The sequence below is a fragment of the Dromiciops gliroides genome, chromosome 1 (genome assembly GCF_019393635.1).
Source record: "Dromiciops gliroides isolate mDroGli1 chromosome 1, mDroGli1.pri, whole genome shotgun sequence".
Classification (NCBI taxonomy): Eukaryota; Metazoa; Chordata; class Mammalia; order Microbiotheria; family Microbiotheriidae; genus Dromiciops; species Dromiciops gliroides.
In genome coordinates this window covers 315059389-315074575 of record NC_057861.1, presented here as the reverse complement: position 1 = coordinate 315074575, position 15187 = coordinate 315059389, and the positions used below count along the sequence as shown (strand labels likewise).

The window sequence follows — 15187 nt, the reverse complement described above, 5'->3', positions numbered from 1 at the left end:
TGCAAAGATCTCTTTCTGCAAATTCCACTCGTGGCTCCTAGTTCTGTCACTTGGGGCCAAAGAGAACAAATCAGCATCCTCTTCCATGATATTATTGCCTCTGAGCTACTCAAGCTTTGTGTACTTCACAACCTACCCTGCCACCCATCTTCTCTTCTCCAGGTGAAAGTTACCCACTTTCTTACCATATCACCATAAGGAATGGACATGAGACCCTTTACCATCCTGAGTTCCCTCCCCTAGATATTCTCTGATCATTTACCAATGATCTTCCTAAACTGTTGCTCCTAGAACTGAAAAGGTAATTTTTGGCTGAGAGGGAGAGAGAAATTAGAGAAGGTTTTCATAGAGAAGGTGCCACTTTAGCTGGGTCTCAAATGATGGGGAAGATTTCAACAGGATGATAACAGCCAATGGCTCAAAGAGTTTAGGGGATTCCTAACCTTTCTGTGCCTCAAATTCCTCAGACTTGTAAAACTGGGATGAAAATAGCTTTTCTGCTGAGCTTATAGGGGGTGCATAATGGTGTAGTAGAAAGAGATCAGACTTGGAATCGAGAGGCCCAAATTCTAGTACTGGCTATTTTGAGCAATTAGTTTCATTACCTTGAAGAAGACATTAAAGTCTCAACTCCATTTCCTTTTGAAGAAGTCACTAAAATCTCACCTCTTTTTCTTCTTCTTTTTTTTTGGGGGGGGGGCAATGTGACTTGCCCAGGGTCACACAGCTAGTAAGTATCAAGTGTCTGAGGCTGGATTTGAACTCAAGTCCTCCTGAATCCAGGGCTGGTGCTTTATCCACTGTGCCACCTAGCTGCCCCACCTCCATTTCTTCTTGAAGAGAATACTAATATTTCACCTCCATTTCCTCAAAATACCAACTCTAACTAGTTCATGGGGTTATTGTGAAGATCAAATGAGATGATAGATGTGGGAAGTTATTCAGAAAAGTTAAAAGGGAATTGGGAAGTATTAGTATTTTTCACTCTCCTAAGGCTGACTAGAAGTAAAAGCTTCATAGCTTCCTTTCCCCCCCTTTCTCTTCACCTTAAAGAAAGCATTCCTATTTTCACTGACAGGCAGCATTAGCGCAGTGGGAAAAGTGTTAAAGTTGAAGTCAGAGGACTTAGGTTTGAATCCCAGCTCTGCTGTTTACTATGATGTAACCTTGGACAGGTTAATCTTGTGCCTCAGTTTCTTCATCCATAAATGGAGGAAATGTGGCCTAGATTGCCTCTAAGGTCCTTTTTAGTTCTCAATCTAGGATCCTCTAATTGGCATCAGGCCAATATTTTGCACTTAGGTTTATTTATTTAAGGAGAGAAATACACTAGGAGATAAGGTGCCCAGAGGAATAAGCCCCTTTTCCCTGTGAAAGGAGAAAAGACAATGGTATGGCCAGTGAACAACGCCATATCCCTAAGTGAAAACTCAACAAGGACCATATTGCCAAACTGCACATCTTCCCCACCCTCTGGGAAGAGTCCAGATTTACATTTCTCTTCCTGCTGAGACATACACTTACAGTAGCCTGAAAAGACAGCTGGGTGCAGACTCTCTCTGCCAGAACTTGGTACCCTCTCAGGAGCCATAGCCCACTTAAATAATTGCTCCACATGCAGCAAATTCTCCTTTCCCTTCCCTCAAGCCCTGAAAGATATGGCAGCCTGGACTCAGGACACTATGAGTATCTGGGGTCCCTAGGTTCCAAACCAATAAGTTCACTTTCAGGGATTCAGACCAGTGCCCTCAGACAGATGTGGAGTTGGTGAATGTGAACAGGTTAGCTAATCATAGGGTGGGGAAAGTACATTTAGACTCTTAGCAGCTGCCCCAGGATCTGGGGAGGCCACCAGAAGAGAAGGAAGGCAATCTCAAGATGTTAGTTGGTCGGTCACAGTCAGCAAGCATTTATTAAATACTCACTATGTGCCAGGGAAGCTAGGTGGCTCAGTAGATAGAATGTCTGACCTGGAGTCAGGAACTCATCTTTGTGAGTTCAAATCTGACCTGAGACACTTAGCTGAGTGGCCCTGTGCAAGTCACTTAACCCTGTTTGCCTCAGTTTCCTTACCTGTAAAATGAGCTGAAGGAGGAGATGGCAAAGCATTCTAGTATCTCTGTCAAGAAAACCCCAAATGGGGTCTCATAGAATTGGACATGACTGAAAATGACTGAACAACAATGTGCTAAGCACCAGGGATCCAAAGAAAGGTAAAAAACCATGGTCTTGGCTCTCAGAATCATTACATGATTCCTTGCATCTGAATAGAATTTTACTCATCTCCAAACACTTTCACATCTATTCTATCACTTGAGAAGGGCAACATCCATGCAGAGAAGAAGGGAAAGTCTTATCAGTTTTTATTTATTTTATTACTTTCATGGATTGGATAGGGAATGGGGTGGAAACCCTAGGTTAAGTTACTTGCCTAACTCCATGCAACAAATTAGTGGAAGAGCCTAATCTGGAAGCCAGGTCTTCTGAGTCTTGATCCTGGCCTTTCTTTACTGCACCACAGGGGAACAAAAGGAAAGAATTTGTACATATTTGGTATATTTTGATTTTGTTTTGCAGGACAATGAGGGTTGTGACTTGCCCAGGATCTATTTTTAATATACTTACATATGGACATGTTTTCTTCCCAACAAAATGCAAGCTCCTTGAGGGCAAGGATGGTTTCATTTCTGATTATCCTGGGAATTGATGAATAAATGCTTGCTGGTTGATTTAAAAAAGAATTAGAATAGGGGGCAGCTAGGGGGCACAGTGGATAAAGCACTGGCCCTGGATTCAGGGCGACCTGATTTCAAATGTGGCCTCAGACACTTGACACTTACTAGCTGTGTGACCCTGGGCAAGTCACTCAACCCTCATTGCCCCGCAATAAACAAACAAATAAACAAACAAACGAATGAATGAATGAATGAATGAATGAATGAATGAATGAATGAATGAATAAATAAATAAATAAATAAATAAAAGAATTAGAATAAAAGAACTTTGACTGAAAAGGGATTTAGAGGGGCAGCTAGGTGGCGCAGTGGATAAAGCACCGGCCCTGGATTCAGGAGTACCTGAGTTCAAATCCGGCCTCAGACACTTGACACTTACTAGCTGTGTCACCCTGGGCAAGTCATTTAAGCCCCATTGCCCCACCAAAAAAAAAAAAAGGGATTTAGAGGTCATTTATCATGTCATTTTACAGCTAAGCAAACCAAGGCCTGAAAAGGTATAATGAAATGCCTAAAGTCACACAGTTATTCAGACTGGAACTGAAACCTCCTGACTCCTATTCCAGGGCTCTGTGCAAGCTGCCTCATGCCCTTCACAGACACCAAGTCCTTCATACACACTGCTCCTCTCACAGCCTGTCTGCCTCTCCTCCTTTGGAGTCAGCCAAGGAACAGATGTCATGCAGTGAAAATTCCTAATCGTATCTCAAAAACCCAGAGAGGAAGAAGGTGAGAAGAAGAGAAGGCACCAACCAGGGAAGGCTCACTTACACATGCCCTCCCCACCATCTTTTCCAAAGGCCAGTCCCATTTGGACTTAAGCAGTCCAAGTTCAATTTAACAGTAGGGACTGATGAAAGAAGCCACAAGAAGATCCTCTAAAAGACCAATCAGGTGGCAGAGGACTAAGAAGTAATTTGTAAAAAAAAGAAAAAAAATCCAACCCCAAGTCTTGGTACCATACTTCTTAAGCATTTGAAGGTGGGGTGTCCATCCTGCCACTATGCCATCCTTATTCATACCTCTGTGCCTTTGCTTATGCTGTTTCCCCCAACTGTCCCCACCCCAAAGGGTCTTTCTACCTTTATTTCATTTATTGAAATCTTATTCATCCTTCAAGGTCTACCCAAGTTGCTCTCTTCCATGAAATTTTTCCTGACTATTCCTGTCCATGGTGACTCCTCTAATCTTTGCACTTAGCATTTGATATCTACTTTAATGTTTTATTCATGAATTTAATTTTTATATCATAATACCTCACTCTATTCCCCTTCCTACCCCCCCAGTTCAGCCCTTATGATCTGCACCCCTCACTTTAGCATTTAAACATATAGTCTTTTGGCAAAGTTCTCTGTTTCAAGCGTGTCTATCTCTCTCTCTCCCAATTAAACAAGATCTTGTTGAGGTCAGTGAAATATTGCCACCTCAGAATGACAGGAGCATAGATGTAGAACACAGGCCCAACTCCCTCATTTTATAGATGAACTTGTGTCCAAAGATATGAACCAATTTATCAAGGGTCATACCAGTAGTAAGTAACAGAGCTGGGATTTGAACCCAGGTTCCTCAAGCTCCAAATCTGGTACTATTCTTTCCCTTCCAATGCACTACCTTGTCTTCTTTCCTTTTGTATTATGCACAGTGCCATGAGCCTGAGTAGGCACATAGTGGGAGCTCAAGAATTCTCACTGGCTAGGATTGGATTTGTGAATTACTGGAATGGAGACCACACAGATCAATCTGCAAAGCTGTGTCTCATCTTTATATTCCACATCTATTTCCAAAAACACGTTTCCCTCCTGCTCTCCCCAGCCCTTCCACTCTCCTTTAAGAACATGGGCTATAGGGGCAGCTAGTTGGCACAGTGGATAAAGCACTGGCTCTGGATTCAGAAGTACCTGAGTTCAAATCCATCCTCAGACACTTGACACTAACTAGCTGTGTGACCCTGGGCAAGTCACTTAACCCCCATTGCCCTGCAAAAAAAGAAAAAAAAAAAAGAACATGGGCTATAACCCAACCAGACCATTGAGTGACAAGAAGTCCTGGGCTGTTGCAAAAGGAGCACTTACTGGAAAGGAAGCTTCTCATCATTTGGCTTGATGCAGCGGACGTAGTGGGGCGTTGTGGCATTCAGTGTCTCCATGAGCAGGTTTAGAGACGTGCGGAACTGGGAATGATGAAAGGAATGGTCATTACCTTTACAACAATCAAGCAAATGACCAGAATTGTGGAATAGTGTAAAAAGTAATGGATTAGGAGTTTCAAGACTGTGGCTTGAGTCACCCATCAGTCACTGGACTTTTTATATGACCTTGGGTATGCCAAGCCAATGCTCCAAGCTTCCGTTTCTTCTTTGGTGCAGCAGGAATAATAATAATACCTGTCTTACCTATAGCATCAACTTCTTGCATAGATCAAATGAGATAAAATGGACATGAGAACACAATTTAATTCTTTTTTTTTTTTAATCCTAACTCCATCACCAACTGTAATGTAATCTTTTTTTTTTTTTTTAGTGAGGCAATTGGGGTTAAGTGACTTGCCCAGGGTCACACAGCTAGTAAGTGTTAAGTGTCTGAGGCTGGATTTGAACTCAGGTACTCCTGACTCCAGAGCCAGTGCTCTATCCACTGCACCACCTAGCTGCCCCACACAATTTAATTCTAAGGAATTGTCATTATTGGTACTGGAGGGGGCTTGGACTTTTGATATTATGTGGGAAGTCTTTGTTAGGTAGGATAGATGAGAACCTGTTTCTTGGTATCTAAGTATTCTGAGAGTCCAGAACCCCTATCAGATCATGGAAGGGTTGGGGAGAGCTGTTTGAGTCCCATTACAAAAGCTCTTGGTAGGACAATGGATTTCGACTATTCTTTCTGCCCTCCTGTATTTATTTAAATTCTTCTCGGACATTTCTAATGTTATGCCATTTAGACTACCTGCATCCCTGATTCAATGTTCAGTCTTTCTTCCAGGCTTTTAAAAACTTCTCCTGCCTCCTCACTCTACTTCATAAGTAACTGTCCTCTAGAAAATATCTTATAATTTCCATCTATAAAGGATACTTTATTCAACATACATACACAAATTTGGTTATAAGGACGAGGATTTTCTGACTATACATGAATATAAGAGAGGGTGATGCAGTGGACAGGTAAGTGTTCTCAGTGGCAGGAAAACTTGGGCACAAGTCTTACCACTGACACATACTATCTATGTGAATATGGGTAAGGGACTTAATCCCTTAGTGCTTCAGGAAACTCTGTAAAATTTCAAGTTACACAGAAGATAAGAATCTGCACTGGTTAAAAGAAAGTTTCCTCTGATCTTTTAGTGATGTCTCCTATTCCAATTAAATCAGAGCTCTGATATCTTCCTCCTCTTCCTCCTCCTTCTCCTCCTACTCCTTCTCCTCTCTCTCTCTTCCCTCCCTCCTTCTCCCTTTCTCTCTCCTCCCTCCTTCCCTCCTTTCTCCTCTTCTCCTTTCTCCTCCCTCTCTTCCTCTCTCTCTCCCCCCCTCCTTTCTCCTCCATCTCCTCTTTTTCTCTCTCCCCCTCTCTTTCCTCCTCTTCCTCTTCTTCCCTCTCTCCCATCCTCTGTCAATCCCCTCCCTTTCTCCTTTTCCCCTCTCCCTCTCTCTGACCTACTTTATGTAATCCCAATTCCTTATTTTGATGAGATCCACAAGGAATCAAATTCAAATGTATCCCACAGTAATTTTTTCCCCCATGAAGTTAGGGGACACTTACCTGATGGCCCACAGTTTTCTTGTGCTCCTTGTTGGTAGCTTTCATGGGAGGCCTAGCAGAGCGGACATTGATTTTTGAAGATGCCCCCTTCGAAGTAGCAGGTACTGTGTCTTTATCCTCTTGGAATAACTCAGCTACCAGTGGAAACTAGAAACAATTACAGAAAGAATGATAAAATGATCCCTTAGACTTGAACAGCATTCTGTATACCTTTCAGAGAACCTTTCCAATACTATATGTCATTCAGTACTCACAACAACCCTATAAGATGAGGCAATTGTAGCTCAGGGAGACTGAGACTTACTGAAATCATAATGGAAAAGTCAGATTCATGGTACCACAGAAAGAACACTGACTCTGGAGTTAGAGGACCTGGCTATATAGCCTACCTGTGTGATCTTGAGGGAGTCACTTAAGTTCATGGGGCCTCAATTTCCCAATGGGGTTGGACTCAGTGGATTCTGAGGTCTTTCTGGGTTCTAGATGGACAATACTATGATCCTATGAGCACTGCTGTTGTGTACTTTCCTTGTGAAATTTTGAAAACTACCTACAGACAGTAAGAACTCCACTTTGTAACGATTGGAATAACGCCACCTGCTGGATACTTACTGTAGAAGAGTTCTGCCCATGAAGGGAAGGTCTTTGAGGGCAAGACCAGGAGTCAGGAAGTGACGCGGGCTAGTGGGAGGAGGAAGGAAGAGACTGGCGCTCAGGCTCGCGCGCTTTCCTGGGGACGCTGGCGGAGAAGGGAGCTAAAAATGTGCTCTCCCTTTAATAGATAGAAATCTAGGCCTTTCTCTCTCTCTTTACCAAATTCTTATTCTCCTTAATAAACGCTTAAAAGTCTAACTCTTGCTAAAGCTTATAATTTATTGGCGACCACTCATTAAATATTTTAGACAGACTAGCTAGAATTTTAGCCTTAACAGATGGCTGACCACGAAGAGGAAAGCTAAACCTCAGTCTTCTTCTGATCTTCTGGTTGGGTAAGAAATTTCCCCTCCCTCTCCCTTTAACTGCTAAGTACTGGTGTACTGGCTGTGTTTTCCTTTAAATTTTTTCAAATGGACCTTTTAAACTCCCTAATTATCCTATTTTTGATTTTAGTCTGTTTAACCAGACAAATGGGAGATAAGATCATGTTAATGCTTTGTTTTTGTGGATTTTCTATTTTTCTTTTTATTTTTGTTAAAAGAGCCAGCAACTTACTCACACAAGGAAATATCTCTCCCTCTCCCAACCATGCTTTTTCAGAGAAACCTGAAGAGATTCCTGCAACTTTTCCCAGTTCTAACAGTAATTGTTGCTTTAATTTTGCATGCCTGGAGGCAATGACCCACCCTCTTGAAGCTTTTAATCCCCTAGCACCTGGAGGCAAAGTGGGGGAAGAGGAATCCAGGCCTGAATTCAAAATCAAGTCTGATTCAAATTGTGCTGGTCCCTCCCCTCCTCTCCAGACCCCACCCTCTACTCCTCCCATGGCCAAGCCCATTGCTTCCCCTGCCTGGGAAGTCCAGAGATCTGATGCTCATGCTCAACTTTCTCTAACTACATTTGCAGCTTCAGGCTCAGCCCTTTCCCAGCCTGGCTGTGCTTCTGAGACAACCTTAGAAAACCCTTTAAATTCCAGATATGCTCGATTTGTTCATAATTTTGCTAACCTGCTTTTGTCTTTAATTAGTAATCTTATAAAGCGTTTGTATGGTGAAAAGCCCGACAGACAATATAGAGGGGTTAAAGAAGAAAAACTTAAGCTGAATAAGAATGACAATCATCACCATAGTTCAAGACTCCGCTTCTTTTGCCATGGAAGGGTACATATTTTACAGAAATGTAGAAGTAAGCAGCAAGGTATTGATATGAGTATTGGGGATTTTAGATATCGGAATCAAAAGTGTTCTGAATTCACTCAGAGTAATAGTATCAGTTCAGAGGTTACATAGGATTTCTATGCTATTACATATGCATTTTGAAATTAATGGTATGGGTTTATTTTCATAGAGATTTTCGTGCTTTTGAGATTGTGTCTTATACTTAGTTTTTAAAACAAGGAGAATATTTGTAAAAGCTTTTTATAGTCATGTGATCAAGTTTATATTTTATAATACTCTTATTAATATTAAGTTCATGCTCATTTAGATTTCCCTAGTTTGAATTTCATTGTCTTTTATTATTCCACGTGTATTTTCTTCTATTCATTCATCTATCTAATTTTGAAACATGGTTTTGATTTCATAATAAAATGTTAATTCTAGGAGTATTGTGCTCCCATATTCTGAGTTATTTGTTTTTGCTATTTTTTCTCAACTGATTATTTGATCAAACTCTTTAAAGCATTTCCCTGGCAAATTGTTTGCCATGGCAAGTGTAAATTGATTCTAGAAGTATTATTTTTGATAAGCATATTCCAAAAAAAAAAAAAAGAGAGGAACATTTGTAAAAGTTGTCTTTGAGATTGTGTTGTGCTTTAACTTGTATTCAAATATGTTCTGATTTTTCACAAAAGTAATTGTATACTAAGTAAAAAAAAGGGGTATTATTTGAAATTGTTGCATAATTATATATTGTGTTCTGAGTCAAGATGTATTCACATTTTTTGCAATCATTTATTATCCTCAATTTTTAAATCCATATGAGACTTGGATTATGGGAACTTATCATTTAAGACATTAATTGCCTTTATTCTGAGTTATCAGATGCCAGTTGGCCAAGATGCCATCCAATCACAAGAGGAATACATGCAAGAGCAGACACTGAACTGTCACATGAGGGGAGACATGCATGAAGTCAAGGTATGGCCGAGGGAACGGCTTTTGACTAATGTTGAGGTTGGATTCTCTTGGTTTAATATTTTATTTTATTTTTCCCCACAATATTGTACAGATGGCTGGAAGTATTGATCCCACCCATCTCACTTCTACACCTGGCTTCTATGCTCCCTCCTATATGCCTGATGCCATGGACATCTCAATCCCATGCATCTGATTAAGTCTGACTCAGTTTCCTCCAATATGTTCGGTGGCATGGACATATATTCCATCCACCTATTTTAAGCCTGGCATACTGCATGGACAGTACATACTGCTCAAGTGTGGGAATGCTCATATCCCATCATTTCTCTGTTCTTTTATGGTAACCCCCATAATTATCTCAGGTGTCATGATAAATAACAGTGTTGAATTTGGCCTTGACATCTGTTACCAATTATATTAGATTTTTTAATTTCTCATAATGGCATGAGGATAATTAGGCAGATGATGCAAAAAGTGATAAAACAAAGATAAAAATTATTTTTATTAATTAATATTGCAGCAATTGTCTTCTCAATTACCCTCCATAAGGGGGGACTATAATAATATTATAATTTTAAAGAATGGTTCAATTTTTGTTTTATTATATGTTTCACGTGTTAACAACTAAGATTCTGTATTCCCTTAGACATGTTTTTGAGAACTTTCATTGTTTTATTTGATTATTGACAAAGCTATTTTAAAGCTGTGTTAAGCTCAATTTTGTAGGAAATTTTCCTGGCTGATTACCAGCATCCACACATCAACCCCTGAAAAGACTTCCATTCTACGACTACACCTAGAGGACATCTGAGAAAAGACTTTCAGAGACTTTAAATGAACAGTTTTGATTTGTTGTTTTTTTCTCTTTCTGTTATAATATACACCATCTGTAACATGTATTCTCTGCAGAGGCCCTCCCTTTGCAAGACTAATGTCAAAGCGTCGGTTCATGAGGACAAAAAAAAAATCGCCCCTCTGGACAAAACTTTCCTCTCTTCCTTTTCTATATTGTTGTTCACATATTATTAGTTAGCAATAGTTATTATATTCTTTTTACTGTTCTGTCAAGGAAACATTTTGTTTCTTGAGGAACAACAGGGGGGACTGTAACGATTGGAATAATGCCACCTGCTGGATACTTACTGTAGAAGAGTTCTGCCCATGAAGGGAAGGTCTTTGAGGGCAAGACCAGGAGTCAGGAAGTGACGCGGGCTAGTGGGAGGAGGAAGGAAGAGACTGGCGCTCAGGCTCGCGCGCTTTCCTGGGGACGCTGGCGGAGAAGGGAGCTAAAAATGTGCTCTCCCTTTAATAGATAGAAATCTAGGCCTTTCTCTCTCTCTTTACCAAATTCTTATTCTCCTTAATAAACGCTTAAAAGTCTAACTCTTGCTAAAGCTTATAATTTATTGGTGACCACTCATTAAATATTTTAGACAGACTAGCTAGAATTTTAGCCCTTAACAACTTCTACCCCACAAAACAAAGAAGTCCAGGGAAACTCAAAATCCCTGAGTCACCATGTCAGAGTGAGATCAGTGGTAATGACCCAAAGCCTCTTTCCCAGTGACAAGGAGTTAGAATAACAATTAGCCACCAATTGCTCAGGAATTTTCCTTCCTCTCACAGCATTAACATGAATCCACAACAGTCCCTAGGTTTAGGCTTCTAACTCCCTTCCCCAAATTCCTGGTCCTACTAGACACAGAAACAACTCTATTTAAAAAAAAAATCCAGATTTTACTGGTTTGAGTGCCTCATTCCCTCTGGGCTCTCAGTAGTGTGCACCCAAATACATTCAGGATTGCAGCAGACCTGACCTGTTTCTGCCATCCTCCCTTACCACCCTTCATATTTTAAGTATGTCCTATTAATAAAACTAGCCTGCATTACTATTTTGTTGTGTGGTCCATGTTTTCTGGAATGAGACCTGGTTATTGCAAACCTTTCTAAGTCTACATTGTGATATAAACTTCTGTTCCCACAGTAATGCTCAACTAGCGGGGGAAAAAACCCCCCACCAGATTTCCTTGTGACTATCCCTAGATCTGATATGGATATCAGAAGCTATCTAGTCCAACCTCTAATCTCTTCATTTTAGAGATGAGGAAACCAAGCCCTCAGGGAGGGTGTCAGAAGTGAGATTTGAACCCAGGTCCTTTGACTTCAGAGGCAGTGCTCTTTTCATTGTGCCATGCTGAATGGCAGGTAATAAACCCCATAAAATTCCTGCTCTGTGTCTCATCATGGTATGGAGGTAAATCTGGGACCTCAAATGCTATACCCATAAAGCACAAATTCTAGCAGATTCTATCATGCCAGAAAGGCTTAGGGTCTGGCCTTGACAACAGATGAGATCTACTTTCTGAGGAGAGCCTAGCTTAGTGTCATGGGGTACAGAGCACCCCAGAATTTCTCTGGGGCACATCAAGGAATCTTCTCCTTGAGAAACTAAACCAGAGGACAGATAACGCCTAGAGAGATAAGCGGAACCAAATCGGACTGAGCTAGCTTTGGATTCCCACCCTTCATTCTTGTCTCCCTTGGGTGTGGCTGTGGCCTTTGTATCCCGAAGAGAGAGCCACCCCTCACCTAATTCCTCTAGTCACTACCAGTGGGGGATGGTCCTCCACCCCTCACCCAATTCCCCCAGCTACCACCAGTGGGGGATAGTCCTCCCTCACTAAAGGAACTTTTCATAGGCAGATGGTCCACCCCCATCAGTCCTCTATAAAAGTACCTTCCAGTCTCCTTTAAAGAGTGTCTCTTTTCAACAGGCTGTTGCTCACTAGTGTGCTCATGAAAAATATACTGCAGCCACATTAAGTGCTATGTTTTCCCCATTTGTATGTGTAGACCTACCCTTTCCTAAGGAACATGCATGGGAATCATGAGAACCTTAAGAAAAGTAACCCCCCACATTGGGGGTCACATTTAAAATCAAATTATGTTCCTCCCCTTGAAAGGAAGACTTCAAACAGTGTTGACCACAGGATCATTTAATCTCTTATTAAGTATGAAGACCTGTTGTATGACTTTATAATACCAGAAACCACCTTCACTCAGGGTTATAACAGGATTTAGTGAAACCAGGTGCAGAAAGACTGTGCAAGATCTAGAGGTAATCCCCAGACTCAACACTTGGCAGGAAGTCTGTAGCAGACATTTGCAGGTGCTTCCCTTCCCCAAACTTTGCCTTGCACATTAAGGTGAAAGTTCCTTGATGACAATAACTAAAGTGCTCTCTAATTATTATTACTTTTTTTTGGTAGAGCTATCTAATTTGTTTATGTAGGAAAATATCTGCAAGTGCAGATAAACTTAAATAGTAAGCAATATTCATTCATTCATTCAATAAATATTTATTAAATGTCTGCTATGTGCCATGGACCATAAGTGTTGGGGATACAGAGAGAGGCAACAGATAGTCTCAGCTCTCAAGGACCTTAAAATCTAATGGGGGAGACAACATGCAAACAAATATATACAAAATAAACTTTATACTGTGTAAATAGGAAATAATTCAAAGAGGAAAGTACTGGAATTAAGAGGAGTTGGGGAAGGCTTCCTGTAAAAGGTGGGATTTCAGTTGCAATTTAAAGGAAGCCAGCAAGGTCAGTAGTCAGAGTAGAGGAGGGAAAGAATTCAAGGCATATTTTTGTTGTTTTCAGTCATTTCTGACTCTCCATGACCCCACTTGTCACTGTCTTCATAAAGATACTAGAGTGGTTTGCCATTTCCTTCTCCAGCTCTTTTTTTTTTTTGCAGGCAATGGGGGTTAAGTGACTTGCCCAGGGTCACACAGCTAGTAAGTGTCAGGTGTCTGAGGCCGGATTTGAACTCAGGTACTCCTGAATCCAGGGCCGGTGCTTTAACCACTGTGCCATCTAGCTGCCCCCTCTCCAGCTCATTTTACAGATAAGGAACAAACAGGGTTAAGTGACTTGTCCAGGGTCACACAGCCTGTAAGTATCTGAGGCCAGATTTTAATTCAGGAAGATGAGTCTAGGCATGGGAGGCAGTCAAAGAAGTTTTCTATGTCATGGGAAGGTTATAGGTTATGATGATATTTATGAATTCTACCGTTTGAAAATTAGATCCATATGGAATTGAGGAATTGAAGGTTTTTTCCTATTCTCTTTGGCTGCTGTTTACCTGTTGATTCCCCTTCCTCCCTCCCCTCCCCCCCTTTTCATGCTGCTGCTTTCTGAGAAGAATGATTTTAAGGAATCTTTTTTTCTTGGTTCAGAGACAGAGTGCTTGTCACTGCTCTTCTTTTTCTTAAAGATCTCTTACTTTTCCTGAAGGTTGAGAAGCTCAAGGATTATCTCGCTTTTCCTTACTCCAACCCACCCCAGCAAGAGCAGACCAGTGAGATCCTGCAAAATGTGTTGTTATTGCTCTCTTCCAGCTTTCACCTCAGGCTCCACTCCTGATCCGACTGTCCTCTGTGTGGGCAAATATATCTTCTCATGAATTTTAACCCTCTTCAACTCTGTGCTTCATATGTGTCTTTGTTGTATATGTCCTGACCATGGTGTGTGATTTACTATAAACTATGAAGGGTAAGTTCCTATCAATCAGGCAATAAACATTTATTAAGCACCTGCTAGGTACTATGTTTAGTGGTGGAGATAAAGAAGAATAAATGACAGTTGTTGCCCTCAAGGAGCTCATAATCTAAAGGGGGAAGTAATTTGTAAGCAACTACATAAAAATAATATGTATGATAAGATAAATGGGAAATGACAACAATGTATAGCAGTAGGAAGCTGTTCAGTTGTGCCCGACTCTTCATGACTCCTTTGGGGTTTTCTTGGTGAAGATACTGGAGTGGTTTGCCATTTCTTTCTCCAGCTCATTTTACAGGTGAGGAAACTGAGGCAAACAGGGTCAAATGACTTACTCAGGGTCACACAGCTAGTAAGTGTCTGAGGCTAGATTTGAACCCTAGAAGATGAGGCTTCCTGATTCCAATCTTGAAGCTCTATCCATTGTACCATCTAGTTGCCCTTGAGTGGGAAATAATCAACAAAGGAAAGGCACTAGAACTAAAAGAGATTGGGAAAGGCTTTCTGTAGAAGGTAGTATTTTAGCTGGGACAACAAGAAAACCAGGAAATCTAGGGGAGGGGGCAGAGATGAACAGGGAGAGGCATGGGAGACAACCAGGAAAAAACAAAATGGATTATCTTCTTCAAGGAATAGCAAGGAAAACAATGCCACTGGATTGTGTGTGTGTGTGTGTGTGTGTGTGTGTGTGTGTGTGTGTGTGTGATATTTAAGAAGACTGAAAGATAAGGAAGGGCCAGGTTATGAAGCATGTTGAATGCCAGCAAAGTAGTTAACTGGTAGAGCTAATTCCAAATTTCCAATTTTGCTATTTGAATGAATATTTCTCTAATATTTTCAATGTATATTTCAATTCTGTATGATTGATAAATGTAGGCTCCAGTTTTTAAAGAAAGACTTATGAAGGCGTAAGTTGAAGGGTACAATCTGTCAAAATGTAGCATTGCCAAAGTTAAAAGAGCCTAAATTCACAAGACTCTTGGAATATGTGTAAATGGAGCATTTGTCCATGAGAGAAATTTCGCTATAATTTTCCCAGGCTTTGAGAAAAATCACAAAAAATCCCTCAAAACATGTAACAGGGGAGGGAATAAGCAACTGTATAGTACCTCTATGTTATCCTGAAGGTGACAGGTAGCTAATGGAATTTATTGAATAGAAGAGAGACAAGGGTAGACTTGGGTTTTAGGAAATATCATTTGGGCATCTCTGTGAAGGAGACATTGGAGAGGAGACAGAGCTATTATAGGACACCACTTGAAAGGTTACTGCAATAGTTGAGATGATAGGATGATAAGGGCCTGAACTAGGATGGTGGTTATATGAATGGAAAGAAG

The 15187-nt window shown here is 40.9% G+C and overlaps 1 protein-coding gene across 1 annotated transcript in view; it reads right to left on the bottom strand.

Annotated features, from left to right (window-relative positions):
- MYO5B (myosin VB) overlaps positions 1 to 15187 on the bottom strand; it is a 577307-nt gene that overhangs the window by 144173 nt on the left and 417947 nt on the right. Inside the window, 2 exon segments of the mRNA XM_043977928.1 lie at positions 4808 to 4905; positions 6488 to 6634. Coding sequence (XP_043833863.1) covers positions 4808 to 4905; positions 6488 to 6634 — 245 coding nt within the window.